Raw genomic sequence first — 23,879 nt, 5'->3', positions numbered from 1 at the left:
ATATGCAGTAAAAAGTATGTCAAAAGCAAGAGAAATTGATTTTTTATTTACATGAGCCTAAGCCATGCTGGAGAGGACATTGCAACACATCTAAGTGTGTGACAGTGATTACCGGGAATTAGAGGAAAGGGTAAGAAATCAAACCAAGAAAGAAGGCTAATAAAGTGTCATTTAATTACACTGCTCAAAACAGAAACTCCATGCTACCACAAAAAATAACCTGAGAGCAATCATTTTATCAAGTTAGAGAGCTGATTTTCAGATATGCTGAAGCCCTTTTGAGAGAGGCAATATTCATGGCATGCAGCACTTCTAAAAACTGAATTTCATATTGCCATCTACCACAAAGCAATACAGAAAGACACTAAGAGGTAGCAGATCAATGTAGCAGTAATAGCCAATATATACCAAAGTAAAAGCAGAAATACTTTGATCAGCTGCTGGCTCTAACTTAAATTTTTGAAATTAGGCACAGATGGCTCACAGACACTGGAGAGCAGCAAAGATTAGAAAGAAGTGGTATTTAATGAGGCATGTAATGGCGAGACAAAGAACTATGGCCAAACATAGTCAGTAATAGAGTTAGCAATTAAATCTGCACTCTGACCTATGTATTCAAAAATGCAACATACTCAAGGGTGGCTGACTGGGGGATGGGATAGAGAGCTGTTGCCTTCAGTCTTTGATTCAAATTTGAGTTCAAGCCTTTATTTCAAAAGGAGTCACTTGACAGATTCATGACATTTTTTGTGGAGCACAGTGGTGACAGCACTCAATCTCCTTTAACACAGACCAATCTCCCATCAAATCAACCCAACAACCATCAGCTTTTATCAACTGTGCTGAAAGCAAAGAGAAGGATGAACAGTCTTTTTCCATTATAGTGCAATGTTGAAGGGAATATATCCACCTACAGGAGAAAGGAAACCTAAATTACACATAAAGCATCTGACTAAATCACCAAACACAAAACACTTTATCTGATTCTGTGGTAATGCTGAAGTGACATACCCAAAAAGGTAAAGCAGCAGTGGGAGGTTAGATGCATCATCTTGCTTCCAAGAATTGTTTTGATTTCTTTTAATAAACTATAGATAATCTCACTGCCAAAATCCTTCATAAATCCCTAATACATTTACTGTGAATATATTCATGTTATTATTCAAATATTCAACTATTATTCAAGTATTATTCACTGTGAGCATAAAAAGGTCACATTAATTTTATTTATCTCCATCTTTTTGCCAAGTCTTCTAAGGACAAAACTACCATCAGACTTCACAGATGCAAACTGGCTAGCATCCACCTGTTGAGACTAACATGCAGACTCTGAAAAAAAACCCTCTCTCCATTATCCAGAACAGTTTTCATACTGATCCTCTAGTGCACATTCCTAGCATAGGAGTCCAAAAAAGGCAGAAAGGCAGAATGTCAGCATGTCCATACTCACAAAACATTACTGATTCTATGGGATCGTATATTTAAGAGTTATCATAAGTGTCATAAAACCACTCATCCATTAGTTTGCAAAAATAGAAGACATCGTAATCTTAAGATTATCCATAAATCACCATACATTTTAAGACAGCCTTTTATCCAGAGAAATTAAGATATCTACTGTATCTTACATGTGTACAAAGTTAAGCACTTAATTTGAAAATGCAAACTCCTGAGGAGACATCTTCATATTTCAGTTGAGATAGGCTTCTTTAGTTTAACTTACTATACTTTTTGTTTTAAGCTAAAATAAGCTTGTTTCAACTGAAACAGTAGAAAATATATGAAGATAATCAGCAATTTTAAAATTGTTTTACACTTGTACTTTGATCTTAACCTCTGCAGCTCCCTACAGTGACAATGTTATCAGTTGCCTTCATAGGACACCAAAGCTTTTTATATTCATAACCACACTTATTTCAGTCAGGCTGCAGCGCCCTAAGCATCACAAATCTACAGCAACTTACATCAGTCACGTAATTCTGCCATTTGTCTTGATAGCATCAGAAATACAGCTCATAACTTTGTGCTTTGAAGTGCATTTGGATTGAAGGGATCTCCATGTGCAGTTCAGAACAGGAAGGCTGCTACACACCACAGATGGCAATGCACCACAGCCTGCCTCATATCATGCTGCCTGCTGCCTTTTCAGGCAAGGAGTCTGGACGTCATCTACTTGTCAGGAACATACCTATTTAAGCCAACATTCTCTTTGTCATCGTTGCCTTTCTCTCTATTAGATTGCTAAAATTTGTTTTTGGAAATGGTCTCAGAACTATGGATCCAAGCACTGGAATTCTCATGCCTGTCCATTTTAAGGGCTCCCCATGTTACTGCCTGCGATATGCCAAGTTGCATGTTGCAGTGGGACATTATACCAAAGCTCATGAAAAAACACTAACCAGCTGCTGCACCCACCTTCACAATAAGATTTCGGTGCTCCTCAGACTGACTGAAGTTCATGCCCATTTCAAAGATACTCATCATTCCTTCCTCACACAGGCTCATCCAGGTGTGGTATTCTTCACGCTCTGGCAGTCTATCCCAGAACGTCTTGAACACCTCCCAGACTGTTTCCTGACACACTGACAGCACAAGAAAGGTCTGGTGTTAGTACAAAGAGAATGCTTCCACGGCTTCGGTGGTCCAGATAGTATTGTCCAAATGGTTTTTTGACAAACCATTTTGAAAACCAAATGGTTTTTAGACAAACCATATTGTCTATGGTTTTTAGTACATTAATACATAGAATGCAATGACTAGACAGCTAAATGCCTAAATAATTGATAGAATGCAGTGACTAGACAGCTGCAGCAAAATGTCCTATTTTCCACATACTACTTTCCTCCCTGGATTTTACTGAAAAGAAAGCAAGAGAGAGTGCACTTGTCATCTAAAAACCATCAAGAACAACAGTATTTTCACTGAGTGAAACTACTCTTGATCAGTGGGTCAAAGTTTTAGAAAACTAGAAAAAACAAATTAGTATGGCAAATATCCTCACAGAAAGTAGACCTGGAGCTTAACTTAATAAGAATTATAGTGGCACTGATCAAAGTTTTAGAGACTCAACCAGTAAATAATTCCTTTGGACTCACCTTTACACAGAACTTAAAGATTCAGAAATTATAATTACATTAGTCATTTGAAAAATGAGGATAATGACCCAATAACATGATATACAAATAAATAAGTTAATCTTTAACCCTACTATATGTATGCACTGACAAAGAACTGGGTATCTCTGACTGAACAGAGGGTGTGTGAATTAAGGGTTAGATTCTCTTGTACTATGCCAGCTGCTTTAACCTCCCAATCCTGCACATGTGCTCTTTGCCAGTCAGAGCAGTTGGTCACATAATGCCCAAAGAAGAACCTTCTATGACCCAGGATAACTGGAAGTAAGGAAGATTTGTAGGATTTTCCTTGTGTCCTGGAAGAGAAAAACATCAAAAGGAGAACAACTCTAAAAATCACTTGCAGAAAATGCCAGCCTGAAGTAGTGGCAGACAAACCTGCTGTTCAGCCTTAATCAGATTTCAGTTTTTATATAGTATATATAGTACGTTATACTATATATACTAGTATACAGTTATATACATAGTTCAGCGAAGGAATGCTTTGCATTCAGGGTAAGTCCTGACATTGCAAGCAAGACCCTACAGGAGACTGACCACAAATCTATCTTTAGAGAGTCACTTTCTTCAATCTGCTTAAAAATCAGCTCCAGGCTGCCAAAAAGCAGTACGTTACTGATATTTCTTCTTTATTCTCTGTGTTCTGAATTACAAAATTGGTTAAATGTACTTTCATAAAACTTAACACATAGAACTCACATGGAAACATACTTTCATGTAACCAAGAGATGAACATTTTTCTTAAATGCAAAGGCGTTATAAATAACAACCTTAAGGAACTGATTCACAGGCAGTAGCACCCATAAAGCTTCTCTGATTCTGGCACACTTGATTGCACCATACAGAAAAAGCTCTCTTTTCTCCACCCCTAATTTCAGTTTATCAGTTTATCAGTTGAGGCTATTTCTCCATTGTGAAATTCTACAGATACACAGGTATCTCTCATTTCCATGCCACACTCCTGACAGTTTTCCTACATGAAGAGCCTTGTAGCTCATTTGATATGTGTGACTAGAGAAGAATACAGACCTCAAACTCTGCATTATTAATTCTCAGCAGCATGTTACTGCTCTAGCACCCATCCAGCTTCCAGGTAGTTAACTTTATCTGTAATACACAGTAAGGAGTATTGGAGATGCTTCCAATCAGTTTTGCTTATGCATCTTTATTAATCAGAAAAAAATAGCCAAATTCACAAGCATCCATGCATCCTCTGACTTTCCGCCTCAAGTTATGCTTGCTTCCTCAGCAGCTAAGGAAGTAACTCTTTGAGGCATGGACTACATTTCTGTATGACCTCTGCACAGACCTCAGGCAATGAAGCCATAATCCTGCTCTGGATTTCTGGATCCTGCTGGAGTACTAATAAGTTTCCTGAAGCAGAATGAGATCTGTAGTATTGTCCTGGGTTCAGCAGTAGCAGCCATTTTTCTCCTTCTTAGTAGCTGGTGCAAGTGCTGTGATTTTGACTTTCAGCCTGGGAACAGCGATGATAACACCAATGTTTTTAGTTGTGTCCTGGGTTCAGCAGTAGCAGTCATTTTTCTCCTTCTTAGTAGCTAGTGCAGTGCTATGTTTTCATTTTTTGGCCTGGGAAGAGAGCTGATAATGCCGATGTTTTTAGTTGCTGCTCAAATGTTTGGTCTGGCCAAGGACTTTCTGAGCCTCATGCTCTGCCAGGGAGGAGGAGAAGCTGTGAGGAAGCAGAGACAGGACACCTGACCCAAGCTAGCCAAAGAGGTATTCCATACCACAGCATGTCATACCCAGGATGTAACCGAGAGTTACCCTGGAAGGGCTAGCTGACTGCAGGGTTGGATGAGGTATCGGTTGGTGCTCAGCTGGGGGGAGTGGGGCGAGTTATCTGTCGGCTGGTGTTGAGGTGTTGTATTTCTCTCCCCTTGTTATTTCCTTTATCATTATTATTATTGGTGGTAGCAGTAGTGATTTGCGTTATACCTTAGTTACTAAACTGTTCTTATCTCAACCCGTGGGAGTTGCATTCTTTTCGATTCTCCTCTCCGTCCCTCCAGGAGCAAGGGGAGGGCAAGAAGGGGGGGAGTGAGTGGACAGGCTTTGTGGTTGGGTTTAAACCACGACAAGTTGTTGCTTAGTAATGTTTACTCTGACCAAGGACTTTCTGAGTCTCATGCTCTGCCAGGGAGAAGGGGAAGCCGGGAGGAAGCAGAGACAGGACACCTTACCCAAACTAGACAAAGAGGTATTCCATACCAGAGCACACCATGCCCAGGATGTAAAACTGGGGGCAGTTACCCGGAAGGGCTAGATCACTGTTCAGCCAGGCTGGGTATCGGTTGGCGGGTGGTGAGCAGTTGTATTCTCTTCCCTTGTTATTTCCTTACCATTATCATTATTGGTGGTAGCAGCAGTGGTTTGTGTTATACCTTAGTTACTGGACTGTTCTTATCGCAACCCGTGGGAGTTACATTCTTTTGATTCTCCTCCCCATCCCTCTGGGAGTGGGGTTGGGGGGAAGAAGGGGGAGGGGTGGGGAGAGAGAGAACAGCTGCGTGGTTTTCTGAGTTAGGGCTGAGCTTAAACCACGACAACTATTCTCTCTACCATTACACTCATAAGGGCAGGGCATCCAGGAAAGACTAAATCTAAAATCTAGTTTCAAATCCAGAAGCCTACACTAAAGAGTATAATTTGCTTTCATTTCTTTTGGCAGTACTTGTATCCTGCATTCTGATTGATGGATCTTTCAATCCAGGTGCATTGTACAGCAACAATGCTACAATGAGATTATTCCCTGTGGCTGGGGTAAGTCTTCAGCAGGCTATCAGTAAGAGCTGAAGCTATGGCACTAGCTTGCAAACACATTGCAGTGGCACTGTCTAATCCCACAGTTTTCAAATAGCAACAGGCAAAGAACTGACTTTCCAGTTGCAAGCAGTAATTGGCAGTAATAATTGAAAGCAATTTTCCTTTATGCTCTGAAATGTTTAATCTCTTATATTAAAAATAAATGAGATGAGACAGTTTATTGCCTGAATACAAGCTGCTGCTCTATGAACAGTTGTCCCAGTCAGCTCCCAGTAGATTAAGGATTTGTTGTGGGTCCTTTCATTTGGAATTAGACACCTCACTAAATTCCAGCCCTAAAGGCTTTGTGCCATCTGTGGGCTCGAAGCTCATTAATCAGACCTAAGCTGTCAGAGCAGGGTCATATTTTCTGTGGAAGGAGGGAAGGGGATGTGGATAAGGAGTTACATTGTGTCCTCTTTAGCCTGGGTCCTATCCAGCCATTTCCATGGCCATGAGCAGTAACAAGCTGAACAACATGGTGCAAATGGCTTCAGTATTCAGAAGGAAAAGGTTGGCCCATTTCTTCCTCCTAACTAGTCTGAGAGTGGTGGCAAGGGAGTTTTTTCAAAGTTTCTTATCAACAGGTTCTGGAGAACTCCCATATAAGAAAAACATGTTTTTCATAACCTGATTATAAACATTGAGACTATGTAGACAAAACTCATTGACATTAAAATGTAAACAATGTTAAACAGCACTTGACTGGAAGCTTTAGTAAATAACTATATTTTACTGTATAAAAATAATTCACTATATTTCCATTCTGACTTTCCAGCAACTTGCCAGTATTTAAGCTACATATGCTATCTACATATGCTGACAACAAATGAAGTAACTTTTGACTAATATTTAAAATAGCAATTCATTTAAACAAAAATAGAAATAGAAGAAAATTAGAAGGGGAAAAGAGGGACAGACATAGGAACCAAACAAGTTTACCAGTAAGCTTTTTGACTAGCAATATAACTTTAAATTTTAAATATAAAATGTTTCAAGTAGATAGGGAATGGAAAAAAGTGCACTGTCAGAGCTTACAACAAACTGTCAGGAGCCCAGCAGTTCCAAGTTATGACTGAAGCTGCTTGCTTAATACAATGTGCCCTGTTAATGTAGTCACACTGTTACTATTAAGAAAAATAAATCTGCTGTACAGACTTTGTGTTATGATTTTTCCAGGAATCAGACTAGCTGCAAACCCCTTAAAAGCCAACCCACAGAGCAGCCAGCCCTGCCAGGATCAGGAAAGAGCTCCTGAGCAAACCCAGCAGTGCAAGCCATGTGCTACCTGAATAACCAACCAGCCCTCAAGGCATGTGAGAAAAGCCTGTCTTTATGGCTAGATCTCACACCAAACTTTCACCACCCTGCTGCAGGGATAGCCACAGGCACAGATATATAGGACAGCATTAGCAACATGAGGCCCTGGAGGAGACAGGATTTGTGATAAGGCCTCTAATCCCTGGCAAACAATACTGATTAAACGCATCAGAAAATCAAGATCAATCTTTTTAAGTCAGCAAGCTGAGAACCTTACCTTCCCCCCCGTGGGTGGGAAGGTAAGCTCCTCTAGAAAATTACTTCCTTCATCCCATGGCTGCAGTAATAAATAACCTGTATTTTAGTGTTATCTGGTCTCACTGTTACTCTGATACTCTGCAGTTTTCCCCTGAAGAATTCCAATGTTAACAAAATGAAGACTTACGAGATAAAGAGAGGCTCCCTGCTACAGAGATGCAATCATTCCAGCTCTCTACAGGAAAAGAAGCAGGCATGCAGAAGACATGTAACTGACTGACATGATAAACCAGAACTCAAACCAAGAATGAGAACCAGATGACTTGTTCTGCAGTTTTTCTCCAAAGAATATTATGCATGCATATACAACATTTTGCATGTAGTATATCTTGAAATGCCTGAGAAATGAGAAGTCATTTAACTCATCACTGAGATAGTCATCTTCAAGGTGAGAAAGGAGGTATGAAAAATTGAAAGATCAGCACGTTTGGCCCATGCCCTTGTGCAAACTTCCACCTGAGCAAGTGTTATAGACACTTAAGGTAGCCAAGGTCTTGACTTTTAAAGGTCGTAACAGGTTTCAAAGTCTGCCTCAGAAAGTCAGGCATGTAGGAAAAAACTGTGTCAATCCCAGCATATCTATTCTGGAAGCCAAAAAGCCCAGCCTTCAGGAACTTATTGCTTCAAATGAGGTGTTTACACTCAATTAATATTAATAAATAATAGAGAATATCCTGTAAAGCTCCAGATAAATTGTGGTTTAAGCAAAAAATATTACACACAGGCAGGCACAAGATTTTTCAGTCATATACATCTGCAGGAAGTGGTGAAAAAATCCTTTATTTGAAGCTTCCTTCTCTAACAACTTCTCCATTGTTTTCAAAACCTCCAGCTATGATCTGCGATTCAATGACCTCTCTCGCTCCCTCTTTCTCTCTGAAATTCTCCTGTATGGCTACCTTTCATGCACCTGGAGTGGATACAGTGTATCCATGGCTCCTGCCAGATTACCAGTCACGATGCACTTATCTCACATGAGAGACAATTAGCCTATTACAGTCAGTCTGTACTCACGGATTTCTGAGGTTAACAGAAGGAGCACCATATGACAGCACTGGGCACCTCGTAGAGGGCAGGGTGGATTTCTGGCCATTTGTGTAACTGGGCAGTGCTGGAGTTTAATCCCAGTTAAATCCTAGTTAAGAGCTGAAACATGTACAGTGACTAAGAGCACTGAATCAGGCTGAATATTCTATTTTGAGGCAACACGAGACCAACTCCTTCTCCTCTCTAACAATTTCTTCACAACTGAATGCCTTAACTGCAGTGAGTTTCAGTAAGGACTACAGTGACAGGGAGACTGACAGACACCTCCTAACAGATCTTTCTTGTAAAGACTTTGTTAGCACTCACTAAATAAATTAGTATACACACATGCACAGAAATCACTTCATCTATTCCTGAAATGCTGCTGTGTATTACCTATAACATAGCAACTCTTAAACAATATATACAACAAACCAGGATTTTAAATAATAATAGTAGAATGTGAATTAGCTAATCCACATGAAAGACTTTTTCCTTTGAAGTGTTTAAGAGAGTGGGTCACAGTAGGAAAAAATGCAAACAAAATTTAGGAAAGGTAGCCACCAGAGAATTACATCTCAGAGGCAGCAAAAAGCAGCAGCATTAAGCCTCAGCTATGGTGTCAAAATCCAGCAGCCTTTGCTTTACCCAGTTAAAAAGCATAGTATAGGGAAATGGTGCAAGCCATGCTACATTGCTTCTGTTTTACTGGCTACTTCAAGTTCCAAGTCTACTACAGTCCTCTGCCACCAGCATCTACCAAAGGAAATGAACAAATTCACTAAATTGTCTACAGAGGGTGACTGGTCATGACAGACTTTTGTTCTGAGAGGGCATGGCTATTTTTCATATAATAATTTTGATTTAACAGGGGCTTGGGCTACCATCTCACTATCAGCTGTAAAGAACACCTTTATTATGAATATTACTATATATAGTACACTCACTATCTGAAATCCTACAATTACATTTTCACAAAATCTGTTTTGTGAAATCTCCAGCTGCCCACTGAATACCATTACTTAGACTTTCATGTGCTGAAAGATGCTATTGATGTTTTAAGAAAATACCAATTTTTCTCCAAATCATTTTGCCTTCCTTTGATTTTTTAGGATGTATGATATATTTATCATATGTCTATATCTTGTATCTTTTTAAGGCTAAAAAAATCCAGATGTTGTAGTCTGAATAAAAAAAAAAAAACAACCAAAAAATAAAAAAAAAAAACCAAAACAACAAAAAAAAAAAAAAACAAACCCAACCAACAAAACAGCTGTACACTGTTGACCCTACAGTGATATGATATAGCCACTTGCTTGGAGCCTATGACAGAAATGGTTGTCAGTCAGTCTCTGACACTAATAGAGGCTTTAACAAGCTAGCAAAGTAAATAAACTAGGAGCTACAGATAGATAACTGCATTCCCATCTGTTTCCTTCTAAGGTAGATATAGGTGGAACAAATGCAGTCTGGATAATCAGCACATGCATACCTTTTCTGTTTTTCTAACGAGCTCTTACATCAAAACAGCAATCAACCTTTCCTTCCATGGTAGTGGTACTATTTATTGCTGATAGTAAAGTAAAACTAAGGAAATAATAGACTATATTGAAACCATCCTTTCTAGATAAAGTTTGGGATATTAAAATCATTCCTTAGTTCAGATACAGAACAAAAAGAAGATTCCAAAAGTGCAGACTGAGATTTAAAAATCAATAGATTCTGAGTACCTTCATATTTGTTCCCTTGTGGGATCATTTTTCTAATCACTGATAGTAGCTGGTCTCTGATTGATGAACAGTGACCATGCTCTTTCCCAAGACTGTTTTGTTGACAGTGCAGAGACAAGAAAGTCCATTTCAATATCATATCACTATGGTAATCCAGCTACCTAGTAAAAAGATGGTTTCAAGAAAAAGCTGGTATCTAAAGCGATAACACTTTGTTTGCTTTTAGACACTCAGAAACTCTTCATTTTAATTATTTTTCACTGCTCTAAATGAATAAATTGAGTTTCCAGTGGGAGTTTCTTTTATAGGCTATCAAGAACATCTCAATAAATATGAGTCTCTAAACACCTCTCCTTCTTCTATGACAGCAGCCATTTCCCAATTCACCAATTATGTGCAAACATGTTAAGACACTATGTGGCTTGAGTGCTACGATACACAGACACACAAATACCAGAAAGTACTGCACGACCTCAACACCCCATTCTATTTTGTTGTTAGACAGAAGGGTTTAAAATGTATCATATGCTGCAAAATTTCATCACATGGAAGAAGATTTTACTGTAAATATTTCAGCTATTCAGAAAAGCTCTGTCACACCAGCTTCTACATCCTAAAAGAAAGGTTTAATCTCTATTATTAATAATATTATATTTTTATTAATATTATTATTAATATATTATATTAATATTATTACTGCTAATAATATAATTACTAATTACTACAGCCTGATACACAAAGATTGGCTTTCTAGACAGAATATATACTACACTTTCCACAAGCAGCCTTATCAAAAGTCACATGGCTGAGACACTGATGTCTCAGACTTGATTCTTTTCTGAAAGATTCCTCAGTGAATTCTACTAGCACTGGAAGAACACTGTATAAAAACAAGAAGCTCTACCATTTAGCTAACCTGTACATAACATCTATTTTTCTTAGAATTCAAATTGTTCTATGATAAAGGATTAGTATTTATTAAACACTATCTGTGGTTTGAGGGACTGAGAGTTTTTATGACAGGAGTTTAACCAGAAGGTAGTTTTTTACAGCTTCTGCAGATTATGACAGAAAACTAAGTTTCTTGGGTAATAATGTATTTCTTGTGACGTGGTATTTTATTATGTTTAAAAGCTTCATCTTTTTCTTTTTTTTTTTTTTTTGTAAATTAATGTTCTTTATCAATTACTCATGAAACATACAGTCACTTACCTCTGAGCCTGAAATATTTCAGATGGTTGGCAATAGCCTGCTCAATAGATTCATCAGGGCAGATCTTAACTCCACTGGGAAACAGAATGGATCTCTTCCTTCTTAACAGCAAATGCATATTGACCTGTTCAGCCTCCATGATGCCATTAAGCTTTTTCCACTCAGGAGGCAGAGAAGGGTTTGCCAACTGCCAGTCACTGAGCTGAGGGGTTGGTGGAACATCTTTAGCCTGTCCTGCTTTTGTAGCTGAATAACCTTCCGCTGTAAAAATTAAAATGACACATAAATTTCTCAGATGAGATAATGATGCCATCTTATGTATCTTAATGCCATTGCTATGGTCTTTGAAAGACATAACTGCTTTTTTCTCTTAACAAAATCTGTCTGTACGACTGTACTATTATAGACAACCTTAAGCTTTTTACAGCATCCCATCAAATTGCAACACAACCTAAAGCTCTAACCTTTTGACTGCCAAATACTGCGTGTTTAATTTCCCTTCTGTGATTTAGTCTAAGCCAACGGGACTACACTTGTGAATAAACATGTATTTAGAAGCTTTCAGGACCAGAAATTACATAAACGATTATTTTTTATACTTTCTGTCCACATGAAACATTTATACCCCTTGGAAAAAGAAAGTTACTTGAATTGACAGCTAGCAGGTACACCTGTCCCCACCATGAGATAGGTCCCTGCATGAGTAGAGCAGCAAAATAAAGGCAGGGAAAAGGGCTCATAAGCCTTATTTTTTTTTTATTTTTTTTTTTTACATTTAATTTCCGCTTATAGTAGTTGTTCCACATCACTCCAGAGGAAACTTCACCTCTGAGAGGAGAATTTGTCTATTTGGTTTTAGTCCGACAGTCTAATTCTTTATCCTCCACAGTCAGCAGTCAGCTAACCTGAAATTAGTTAATTCAACTTTCTTCTTTTACTTTTTACCTGGAAATCATGCCTAAAGAAGAATCACAATGAATCATTTATTAGAGAAAGAACAATAATAAGTATATGGCATTTTTCATCCCACAGATTATGGGCTTATTCTGATACTTCAAAGTCAATAGCACCTTTGACTTTGATGACTGAAGGATAAAGAATGTGGTTATTTTTATGGTATGTTAATAGTCAGCTCTAGTGCAGAAGTCCACCATCAGATGGTACATCAGAAGGACAAGAGAACTTAAAAAAGTCACTAACGCAAAAGCTCAATCTTTACTCAAACTGATACATTTTCAGTGTCCCTCAGCAGAAGACAGAATCTCACTTTTTAAGATTTAATACAAAATTATTAGAGAAAATAGTAAAAAAATTACCAGTATTTAATGTCTCTCAAAGCTGGAAAAACTTGCCTCCTGTGGGTACATCCTACACTCAAAACAACACAAATGTACAATAATACCTCCTGGAAATCACTCCAAGTATTCCATATTTACACGGATATCATGGCATGGGTTTGACAAAATGTTTCTCTATATTAGCTCCCTTTGTTATAATTAAAGCAGAGAGGCATTTTTATTTCTACACATTGCCATAGGTAAACTTTGAAAACAAGAATACAAATGAGACTTCTGCATTACCTGTAACTATTTGAAGGTCGCCTTTGATTCCCAGAGCTGGAAGGCAAAAAAATATTTTCCAAAGGAAACCAAACATACTTGTGTAAAAAAAAAAAAAAATAAAAGAAAACCCAAACAATATGCAAGGAAAAAAAAACCCAAACCCTTTCAGCAGAAGAGCTGTGGTATTTAACGTGTCCAGGAACCAACCAAAAGCATTGTCCTTTTTGAAAATACCTTGATGTCACATATAATTACCTCTGGAAAAAAACATTAGGTAAAAAAAGTCAACCAAGACATCCTGGGCATGTTCTTTTCAAAGATAATATTCCGCTTTGGTGACGAACCAATGAAAGGTGATGGAAGTAAACTTCTTGGAGCTAGCAGATGGACCGAGACAATTTTTTAATTTTAATCTGGCCAGCTAAGCTCTTTACCAGAGCTTGTCATACCATTAAGAGACAATCCAAGCAAGGACAGCACCTTTCACATTTAATTAACCACGTTTTTAAATTGGCCTTTCAATTATGCCCTTTTTTTAAATCACACTGACCATGAAGTGTCAGAGGGAGCACGCTAGTCTCAAGTGCAAAGTCTCAGTGTGTTTTATCTTCTGCTTGTATGAATAGATGTATCTAATAAGGCAGTGACTCACTTAAACACTGGTGCTTACGTAGATAATACCAAAGCAACCTTTCTGTAGGACTGTTTCTTCTGGTGACAGAGCTAATAGAGCCCTGCTGCCCGAGTCTGTGCTAATGGAGAAAATCTCATGCTGTTACACCGCTGTCCCTCACATCCTAGAAGCAGTGCTTCACCCAGAGATAAAGCCTGGGCAAGCTGCAATTCTTTCATCTCTGTTCATGTATTATCAGACATAAGTAGCAGGAAGAAATTAGTACAGAAGTACCTGAAGAGATTTTCAGCTAAGTGCTGGAAAAAGGACAGAGTGAAGGAAAGAAGCAGCATTCTTAGCTCCCTTCCTGTCCAGGGTCAGCTCATTGTGGAAATGTGTATGGAAGCTGTCCTGCAATGGCAGCCTGCATTCAGACCACTAGAAAAACCCCATCAGGGCTCTCTCCTGGGTGGTGTTACTCAGGACTTGCTGGTTACTGACTTCAGATCACTCTGACCAAACTGCTGATTTGTCTGAAGGGGCTATTTTTGGTAGAGGTTTTGTGTGAACATTTCAGAGCTGGATTCCCAAGGCCTCAACAGTGATGGTCTGCAGAGCATTTGCACAGAGCTCCTTAGGTACACAGTGCCAACTCATCTCTTCTAGCTGCTCTGCTGAAGTCCCAGCAGTTCAGCTAACACGTAATTCCCGGTATTACTCACAGGACACACAGGAATCAAATAAACCTCCCTTTGTTTTTAGGCTCTGCCTCCTAAGATCTAATAGATTCTTGCTGGTATTTTTCAAAGCAACGACATATTTTCATTGGGTTTTTTCCCCCACAGGACTACTAAATTAACCTTGAAGTTAACCCACCAGGCTGCTTTAACACCCCCAGTGTTCTCAGAATCAGATATTCTGGATCTGTCAAACCAGTTAACTACAATACTAGCAGCAACACCAAGTGCAGTACACCACACAGGAGCTGTAAATTGAATGTCCTGATGGTATGAAGCACAGAACAACATTGCACTGGTGCCCATAACATTTTGGAGTCCTAGTCAGCATCTCTAGGTAGACAGAGCAACTTTTGAGGCTAGCATGGGTACCTGTATTACAATCCTGGATTCAATAACGCAGACCAGCCTTTACTGTTTTAAACCTCTGCAGAGACTGGTGCTTTCAATGTGGTGAATGTTTTTGCTCGTGTTACCCTGCAAAAAAATGAACTGCATCAAGATCAGAAATACTATACATACTTATAAAGGCAAACTCTAACTTACCTCAAGAATCATGCCAACTAATCCTTTTAGAGAAAATCCTCAGAATACATGTGCTTCGTGAAAATTGAAACCCAATTAAAAGTTTTCCTGGAGAATCTTCATATTTACAGCATTGCCGTTTTTTTCATATGCAAAGAACTCAAATGCATTCAGAATGTGAACAGTAGAAAAACTATCTGCTTTATATCTCTGTCAATGTTTTTCTTTTCTATGGTATGGCTATGTCAGCTTCTGTATGATTATGTATTTCAAACACTTAAATAATTCTTCATTTCCAGCAGCTAAATCATATCTGCTTTCAGAAAGTATTCAGGAAATTATATCCTTGCTAGGGAAAAAAGGTAAGTATAATCCTAGTGATGGAACACACCAAGATCACATGAGTACCTCCAAAAATAAAAAGGCAGCTTTCTGACAATTTGTGTCTGAAAAGGACATGCACTTTCATATTGCAAATGTGATAAGCTGAATTATAGTTCTATACAAGGTAATGGTCAATGAAATTCTGCTATAGAGCACATACTGTCCCAGATAATTTTTCAAATTCAACTTATTAAAAAAGCTAAATCCACTCATCTATAACCAAAAAATGCAAAATAAAGGTATACTTTACCTTTATGCAGACACTCCCTGCATTTCACCGTTACCACTTCTTGTTTATGCTCCTGGAGAGCTCTCTGCTGAACCATCTCCCATGGACAAGCAAGGTCCGAGACCACTTAGCCTTCCAGCTGAGCAAATTCAGCCCACCATCACTTGTTGTACCACCACCTCTTCCACCAAGTGATATTATTGTAAAGTATTCAGAGCAGAAAAATCAGGAAGTGAGGTCAGCCAAATTAAGCTAACACTAATTGAATACAATTCACTTCCTTGAAACCAAGATTACAGAGTGTAGGGTGAAGAGCTTTAAAAAGATCAGTTTGCTTTGAAGCATCATGCCACTCCACCATTTCAGTTAAACAGGGATTAATACAGGAAATGGAGGCACAGGATATGTGCAGAAAGGCCCTGATTCAGTCTGGTGCCTTATACATCCTAAAAGTTATCTTTGGGGAGTCCTAGCAAGGAAAAAAGGATGCATGAAGGTACCTGGAGTGTAAATTTTTCCAGAGACACATCCTAGCATTTACCACATCTCTGTTAAATGTGAATGGCTGAAAAGGAGTGGGTTACAACTCATGGGTCCAGGCATTTCCCAAGCTAGTCATTCAGACTGTCAAGACTGTTAGCCTACCTACAGAAAACAACTGTAAAGCTCTTGAGACAAAAAGCAGCCTTGCTTGCCACAAGAAGCTGTGAACTAGCTGTGTGCATTTATAAGGACTGGAGAACAAATACTCATAGAACCATAGAAGAGTTAGGGTTGGAAAGGAACTTAAGATCATCAAGATCCAACCCACCTGCCATGGGCAGGGACACCTCACACTAAATCATGTCACCCAAGGCTCTGCCCAACCTGGCCTTGAACACTGCCAGGGATGGAGCATTCACAACTTCCTTTTATGCTGGAGAGTTGATGAAAAGACTATCTGAGCTCCAGAGCCCCTAACCACCTCTCCCAGGGCTCTATAGTCCTTCTTAATGTTTTCCAGGCTACTGCTGTCTATGTCACTAACACCCACATGAACAACTAGAAGTGGGTAATAGTGGGACTTACTACACCAGGCAGCCTTTCAGCAACATCCCTGATCTGAGCCCCTGGTGGGCAGCACACCTCTCTTGAGACTGGGTCCAGCCAACAGATGGGTGCCTCTGATAAAAGGCACTCACTTTGATAGAAATTTAGGTTGAGACACATACTGTACATATACCCGAAAAGCAGTAAAATGGCCTATCTTCTGCTTAGCCCACTGGCTATTTATGGCAGCTAGGAGAAGAAGGATAAGAATCACATTCAACAACTTCTGGATATAATTTTAATATCAAATGTATTGGCATTTTCATAGCACATATCTAACAAATCTACAAAGGCAATCCTTTAATGTATAAAACCAATTCAGAAAAGTTTATACATGGATATTGCTTTTACATACCTATAAACAAGTCAATCTAAAAAAAGAACAAATTACTTTATGATAAAAACTAACTTTACCATGAGAAAAAGACCAAACTATTTTTCAAAAGGAAACACCGTAAATATTTATAACTAAAAAGGTGTAGAGAAAGGGCACACATTTCCACATTTTATTCTTCATCTGTCTTACAATAAATACACATATTATCCCTGTAAGTAATGCTCATGTTGTGATTTAGGTGCTGAAAGCCACAAAAATTCTGGGATGAGAGGGACAGATGGTGTGGGGATAGTGACAAAGTACAGAATTAAAGCAGAAGCAAAGACAAAAAACATACAGTAGTTGCACTAGGCTGCTCACAGCTATACAGAACGTAACTGCTCAGCAAATTATTTTGTTTTAAAATCATCTCTTGTCCAGAAAGAATGCTTCCTGGTTTGAGAAACAATGGTGGTGGGTTTTCTAGATGACTGTACAGAACCTGAAGTAATAACTGGATTTTCCAAATGCTAGGTTTCAGATTTGTATTGAGGGAAAGTGCCCTGAGAATTCTGCAATGCCGCAAAAATGTTCACATCTTTGGATTGCCCTCAATTTTTATTTTAACCCCCTAGCCTACTTTCAGCTTTAAGAGTTCTGGTTTTGTAGATATGTTTATGACACAGGTGGTTTTGGTGTTGTCTGATACATGGTCCTTATGAAGGGTGTGATAATACTTAAGTTTACTTACAATGGGGTGCTCCCCAGTGAGAAAGCATCGTCTTAAAACAGTAACCTTCTATCGTGCAGTAACTACAGAAAAAAAGTGTGCACATCAAAACATTATTAAAGTTTAATATGATTGCTGTTTGAGGAAAAAACTTCAAAAATACATATTAAGACAATGATAAACTTTTGCTACTTTATCAAATCAAGTCTGAGTTCAAACAAATATTCAGACATCTTTACTCAACTCTCCTAATGAAAGTATAAATCCTGATGTCTTATGTGCAAATTATGTATCTTAAAGATATATTATGTAGAACAGAATGACCTTTTTGAATTAATTTGCCTTACTTTTCAGTAAAACACCTCAAACTTTTAAGGTTGTTGAGTTACAACCTTCTTACCTTTCTAATGCAAGCGATGCCATAAGATTCATAAAAATAACTCCCCAAATCAAGGTGAATAGGATTAAAAATGTACTGCACTCATGTATTGCATTTGACAGCAAGATTTATTCTAAAAACTGCTAAGAAAAAATAGTAAGATATTTTTCATAAATCCACTCTAGACTTTGAAAGATTTTAATAGTCATTCTCAAGCAAATATTTTCCACTCATGAAGATGACTTTTCATGGTGAAAATGCTAGGGAGGAGAAAATATATAAATTAAAAAAAAAAAAAAAAAATCAAAACTCATCAGCCTCAAATCTTGACACATACAGACTACTTCTGTATATAATCAGAAAAAAAAATACATCTCTAAAGAAAGTCAATATTAGATCCTTAAATAAACCCAATACATTGTATTCACTGTATCTGCATGGGATGCAAAATCAAAAGAGATATAGGGTCAAAATCCTGTCTTTAAGCCTGACTCCTACATAATCATTCATGTTCATACAGAATTGTAAAAAGCAAGCTTCAAAAGATGAACATTTTTACCTCCTTGTGGTGCATACATGTATGCAGCTTTCATATGCCAAGTAAAGAATCAATTAGCAATCCATATGTATTAAGCTTATGTACTTACGCTTTTATCTACAACCTCTCCCCCACCCCTGCAATTCATTCCATGGCCACACTACCCAAATGGAAAAAAAAAAAAAAATCTTTAAATAAGTACACACTGAACAAACAAAACACTTCTTCACAGAATCACAGAATCCCAAGGGTTGGAAGGGACCTAAAAAGATCATCTAGTCCAACCCCCCTGCAAGAGCTTCTGGTTCTTTTGTTTTGTTTTTAAACTTGCAAGGCAGAAAGAGCCCAAATGCTGCTAAGTAGAGTTCCAGTTGCTTTATACAGCAGTGTTATTTGCCATGCATGGCTTATTAGATTTACTAGCTGCTGCTGCTGCCACCATGCTGTTGAAAGTGCAGTTGCAAGATCAAGTCCCGAATTTCTTCTCTTTTGCTTCTGATGAGCTGACGAGGGAACCACTTCTCCAGATGCAGTGGTTCTTCAAAGTTAACTATGGGATTCTGGTAACAAAAAAGGAATATGTAAAACATGAATTTCCTAAAGCAACCTTTTCAAGAAAACTCCAAACCCTTCCATTACTGCTGAGACCATGGAGGCATAAACAAGTTTTCATGAGACAGTGACACAGGCTTCAAAGTCAAATTCCAGCTCCTCCATGGTAATGACATATACACACACCCTTACTACAAGCTACTCATGATAAACACCAAACAGGTTATCACCACTTCTCTTAAAGATACACCAGTATCTTTATAAGCTCATATTCAAGGCAGGTTGCATGAATTCTGATACAGTTAGACATAATTTAGATATCTAACAAGGGACAGATGCACTTTGGTCACAACACACACATATACAATCGCACTATAGGGAAGGATCAAGCATACAGCAGATAAATATGCTGAGGTTTTGTTGCCTTAGACGTGTTTTTCTGTCATGAGCTGGTCTGTTTGATCAGAGACAACAAAGAAGCAAGAACACTGCTAGCAGTTTTAGCAGGACATAAAGAAGGGTAGAATTTGGTGGTTAAAAGTCCCCTACTGGGACCAGGGTCCTTGAACATGAGGCTGCTTCTAAGCTGTCTGTAAAAGGCCTCATCCACTTGTTCTTCCTGATCAGGTGGTCTACAGTAGATTCCCACTACTCTGTCACCCATATTAGTTTGCTCTTTAACAAGCTCTCAATTGGCCCCTCATTCAATCCTAGGCAGAGCTTCACGCATTCCAGCTGCTCTCTCATACTAAGGGCGACTCTACCTCCTCATCCTCCCAGCCTGTCTTCCCTAAAGAGCCTGTATCCACCCATCACAGCACTACAGTCATGTGAGCTATCCCACCATGTCCTGTGATCTCAACAAGATGACAGCCTCCAATTCCTCACATTTATTTCCCATGCTGTGTGCAGTAGTGTACAAGCACTTTGGAATGGCAATTTGTTCTACTATGGAAGTAAAATCTGTTCACTGCCCAAGGCCCTCCACACAGCTTTCCATACTCAGGACTCTCAGACAGACCGTGGACCACATGTATAAACATCAAAACTGCAGAGCTATTCAAAGGACAGAGCAAGAGGACAATGCACTGATCATAGAGAGGAGGAGTTGGGGACACCCTGAAAACCAATGCCAGAAGTCCAGCATCTGCAGTCTTTTAAAGGTACGTGCTGAACAGGAAAGAGTGCTCTGTGAATTCCCTTTGAAGGATTCCACCCTGCCTCTCTCTGCAGAATTTGCTGCCACAGAGCCACTCAATGCACAAGCTGACCACAGTTTTAGAGGCTACAAGACGAGATGCACAGAAAAGATGCCTTTGTAACACCTGTAGATCAGAAACGGGTAAACTAAATAGACCCCAAATACATCCAAAGTTAAGGATATTGAGTGTGTCAATATAAAAGCAACATTAAACTACGAGGTCAGAAATGTCTGCCAACAAACTCAGATAAAAAACTGTTTTCCACTTAAAAGACCCCTGCCACTATGGGTCTTATTGAAGAATGGGTTTTATTTCCTCTTTCTCAAATGGCTTTAGCACTTTTGAGGCTGAGCATCACAGGCTTTTGTGTCTGGCTATTTCCCTCAGAAATAGGTTTTTTGGGTTTAAGTTCATTTTGAGCAAAAGGGAAGGTAGTTTCCATTTGTACCTCAAAGAAGCTTTCCACATATTGCAGCAAATAGACCCCACAATCACTGCTGTTATCTTGTTTAGGCACTCTGGGATACAGGTCAATCATTGTTGATTTACTGAATTCTCGATGCATTTTTCGTTTAGCTTCCCATTCCACTTCAAGGTACCTACAAAAGATTTTGAAGATGGGATTGAAAGGGTCTAATTTTCAAAGGCAACAAACTTTTCTGCTGACTTTAGTCAGAGTTGCAAAGGCACAGAGCTTATCAAAAATCGAACATAACATCTGACTTAGGGAATAAAAAAATATACACATTAAGTCAGACCTTGTGTTGGACTTTTAAAAGCCCGAAGTCCTTATAACAAAAATTAGCTCAAGGAAACAGGAGGTCATGAAACCCCTGCATCAGTGTCCTTACACTGTTTCCAGAGTAAAACTGCAAACTGAAGGAATAAGAGGTCTGCTTCCCAAAATTCCCTGATCTCACAACTCCACCAATCACCCCTGTTTTCTGACTTTTCATGACATCTCTCTAAACTCCAGTAAACTACCCTCTCTGGAATTTCAATCCTAGGAGCAGCTTAAAGCATGGAACACTAGTTAATACATCCCATAGAGATTTAGAAAGAAACAAAAAAGAAATTAATTAAAAAAGTTGCCTTTTTTTTTCCCTCCCACGACACATACAGTGGGGAGGCCTCTCTAGGGAAAAGTGGCTTCACAAATATTTCTGATTCTCACCTAACCATCACTTAGCATTTTGAATAATTTACTTTTACAAGAAGGAGGTACTATTTGGTTTACAGATTTTTTTTCCTTTCAGAAAAGTGAATACAACAAAAAAAGAAAAAATCTGTTTAGCTTCAAAAATTTAATATTAGCAACTTTAAAAAATGTTAGTCATTAGGAGTGTGTAAAAGCAGTGAAACTTTGAAGACATTCTTCCAATACTTACAAACTTATCACATAAAATACTGAATATATATTTTACTCCCATGTTTCAAAACAAATACTACTGTTCCAATATAACTATACTGACACATCAAGCTTCTAGACAGCTTCAGTCTAGTTTCTACTTTTTTGTATATAGATAGGAGTGGATTTAACACTAATTCTGTAAGCTCCATCAAAGAGATGACGATCAGCCCTTTGAAAAATTAATTTTCAAAGTATTCAGTTTAAACAACCTGGTTTTCTACCCTTAAAAACACCCTCTATTACTGAATCAAAGGGGATTAAAAAAAAAAATAAAGTGCCACAAACTCCCTCTGCTTCCCCCCCCCCCCAGTTTCGGAAAGACTGTCCACTTTACAATTTTTGGCATTATATCTGTGCAGCAGAACAAAGACAGGCTTTTCACACAAGCCTCTGTATTACTATTACAATTTTCTTTGTTGTGACTATGGATTTTCCTTTAGCATCAGAAATGTAAACCTTTATACAAAAATTTTGAGCACAGAAATATCACCAGCAGCATCTGTTGCTAATAAATAGAAAATGTAGTTACTTACTCTCTCAAAACCTGAACTGTTTTCCGCACAGAAGCAGCTTTCAAAGAGTCTAAGATGAGTATACAAGGCCTGGACACAACAAAAACAAACAAATCAACAAATCATTGTGGTCTTTACCAACACAATTGAAGCAAATATTTTGTTTGAATACAGCTTAACAAGAGCATCAATATCTGAACAAATGCAGAAAAAAATTGGTAAGTTCCCACAGCTGTGGCTTTATGACACATAACGTACTCCAGAATTTCTTAATATAATTTAATGATACAATTTTAGTGTGAAAACAGAGACATACCTTTTACAAATCTGTCTTTTGGAATTGCTTAGGGAGATCTGGGAGAAAAGAAAATAAAAATAATATTAAAAAACCTTCAGCAATTATAAACCCTAATATCTCCACAGATTTAAAGGTAAAGCCAGAGAGGTTCCCATTTCAGAAAGGGAGAAACTAAAAAAATAATTTTTAAAAACACATGAAAGCATAGCATAAGCAACACAGACAAAGGAGGACTTTGGGCTAATTCAAAGTGCTTGCACATGTGTGGCAGCTGCTGCAAGAAAGATGATGCAAAATCACTTAGTCAATTCTCAGAGCCTTCAGAAATAGAGCAATACATGTTTCCTCTGTCAGTAGAAAAGTTACTTACTTTAGAAATAGCTGAATGCAGGACTGAAGCAGAAGCAGCAATTTCATTGCCACCTAGTTCAAAAGAACAAATTAAAAAGTCTTAAGAAAATATTTTCTACCTGAAATATTTCCATTTTCAAATTTGAAATTATTAGTATTCAAAATACAATAGTGAACTATTTTTGCTTCCCTTCTGAATGTTCAAATAGCAGAGTTACTGAGGGCTTGCCTTCCTGACAGAACTCTTGAAATCCAAGAACTTTCCACTTATGATGGGATTTGAGCCACTGATTTTACATGTCCCTTCCAGTATTTTCCATAATTTCAGACAGCAAGACTGCAGCACAGTCTTTGCTATGCATGGTAATACAAAAACAAATTACATCAATCTTGACACGAAAGATGCTTTTTTAGACATCTTATACCTCCTTCATTGATTAAGACAGCATAGAACCAGAAGAAAATTATGTCAAGCCATGTAAGATTACCTACCTTCAGAGGATAAATTTTTGTTAACAACTATTTCTTCTTCATCTTTGCAGTTACCAGGAATGGCCAACACCGAACCAGTTCTAGTGTTGTCACTCTCTGACCAAAGTGGAGATTGTTGTGGCTGGTGACATAATATACTCTGATGGGGACACTCCTCATACACAGCTTCTTCTAACCGAGGGAAACAGATAACTGCAATGTACCAATGAGACCTGCCCCAGCAGTGGAGAGAGGGGGGAAGAATTGTCAAAACAGTGTAACATTTGGTTCTGCAAAGGATATGAGAAGTTTTTATAACATTGAGAGCTCATGGACAACTGTTCTGTGACACATAACCACTGTTGCTATGTTTCTTCATGGCATCTCATACTTATCCTCTAATTCATTTTACTTTGCATTGTGGCATAACAGCAAAATTAAGTATCAGTTCCTTAAAAGAAACCCCAAAACAAC

The 23,879-nt window shown here is 38.3% G+C and overlaps 2 protein-coding genes across 8 annotated transcripts in view; both read right to left on the bottom strand.

Annotated features, from left to right (window-relative positions):
* Positions 1–15,653, bottom strand: part of IMPG2 (interphotoreceptor matrix proteoglycan 2) — a 58,911-nt gene extending 43,258 nt beyond the window's left edge. The window contains exons 1-3 of the mRNA XM_065675794.1: positions 15,578–15,653; positions 11,507–11,767; positions 2,416–2,582 (exon numbers count right to left, since the gene is read on the bottom strand). Coding sequence (XP_065531866.1) covers positions 2,416–2,582; positions 11,507–11,767; positions 15,578–15,653 — 504 coding nt within the window. The remainder of the gene's footprint in view (positions 1–2,415; positions 2,583–11,506; positions 11,768–15,577) is intronic.
* Positions 15,654–16,869: 1,216 nt separating this feature from the next.
* Positions 16,870–23,879, bottom strand: part of SENP7 (SUMO specific peptidase 7) — a 46,968-nt gene continuing 39,958 nt past the window's right edge. For all 7 annotated transcript variants that reach the window (XM_065676512.1, XM_065676513.1, XM_065676515.1 and 4 more), the window contains 6 exons: positions 23,427–23,638; positions 22,954–23,006; positions 22,602–22,639; positions 22,307–22,375; positions 20,811–20,961; positions 16,870–19,168 (listed from right to left, as the gene is read on the bottom strand). In XM_065676512.1, the coding sequence (XP_065532584.1) occupies positions 19,028–19,168; positions 20,811–20,961; positions 22,307–22,375; positions 22,602–22,639; positions 22,954–23,006; positions 23,427–23,638 (664 nt within the window). In that variant the 3' untranslated portion in view covers positions 16,870–19,027. The remainder of the gene's footprint in view (positions 19,169–20,810; positions 20,962–22,306; positions 22,376–22,601; positions 22,640–22,953; positions 23,007–23,426; positions 23,639–23,879) is intronic.

Source organism: Lathamus discolor, chromosome 4 (assembly GCF_037157495.1).
Source record: "Lathamus discolor isolate bLatDis1 chromosome 4, bLatDis1.hap1, whole genome shotgun sequence".
Classification (NCBI taxonomy): Eukaryota; Metazoa; Chordata; class Aves; order Psittaciformes; family Psittacidae; genus Lathamus; species Lathamus discolor.
The sequence above is the reverse complement of the archived record's forward strand: the minus strand, read 5'-3'. Positions and strand labels throughout refer to the sequence as shown.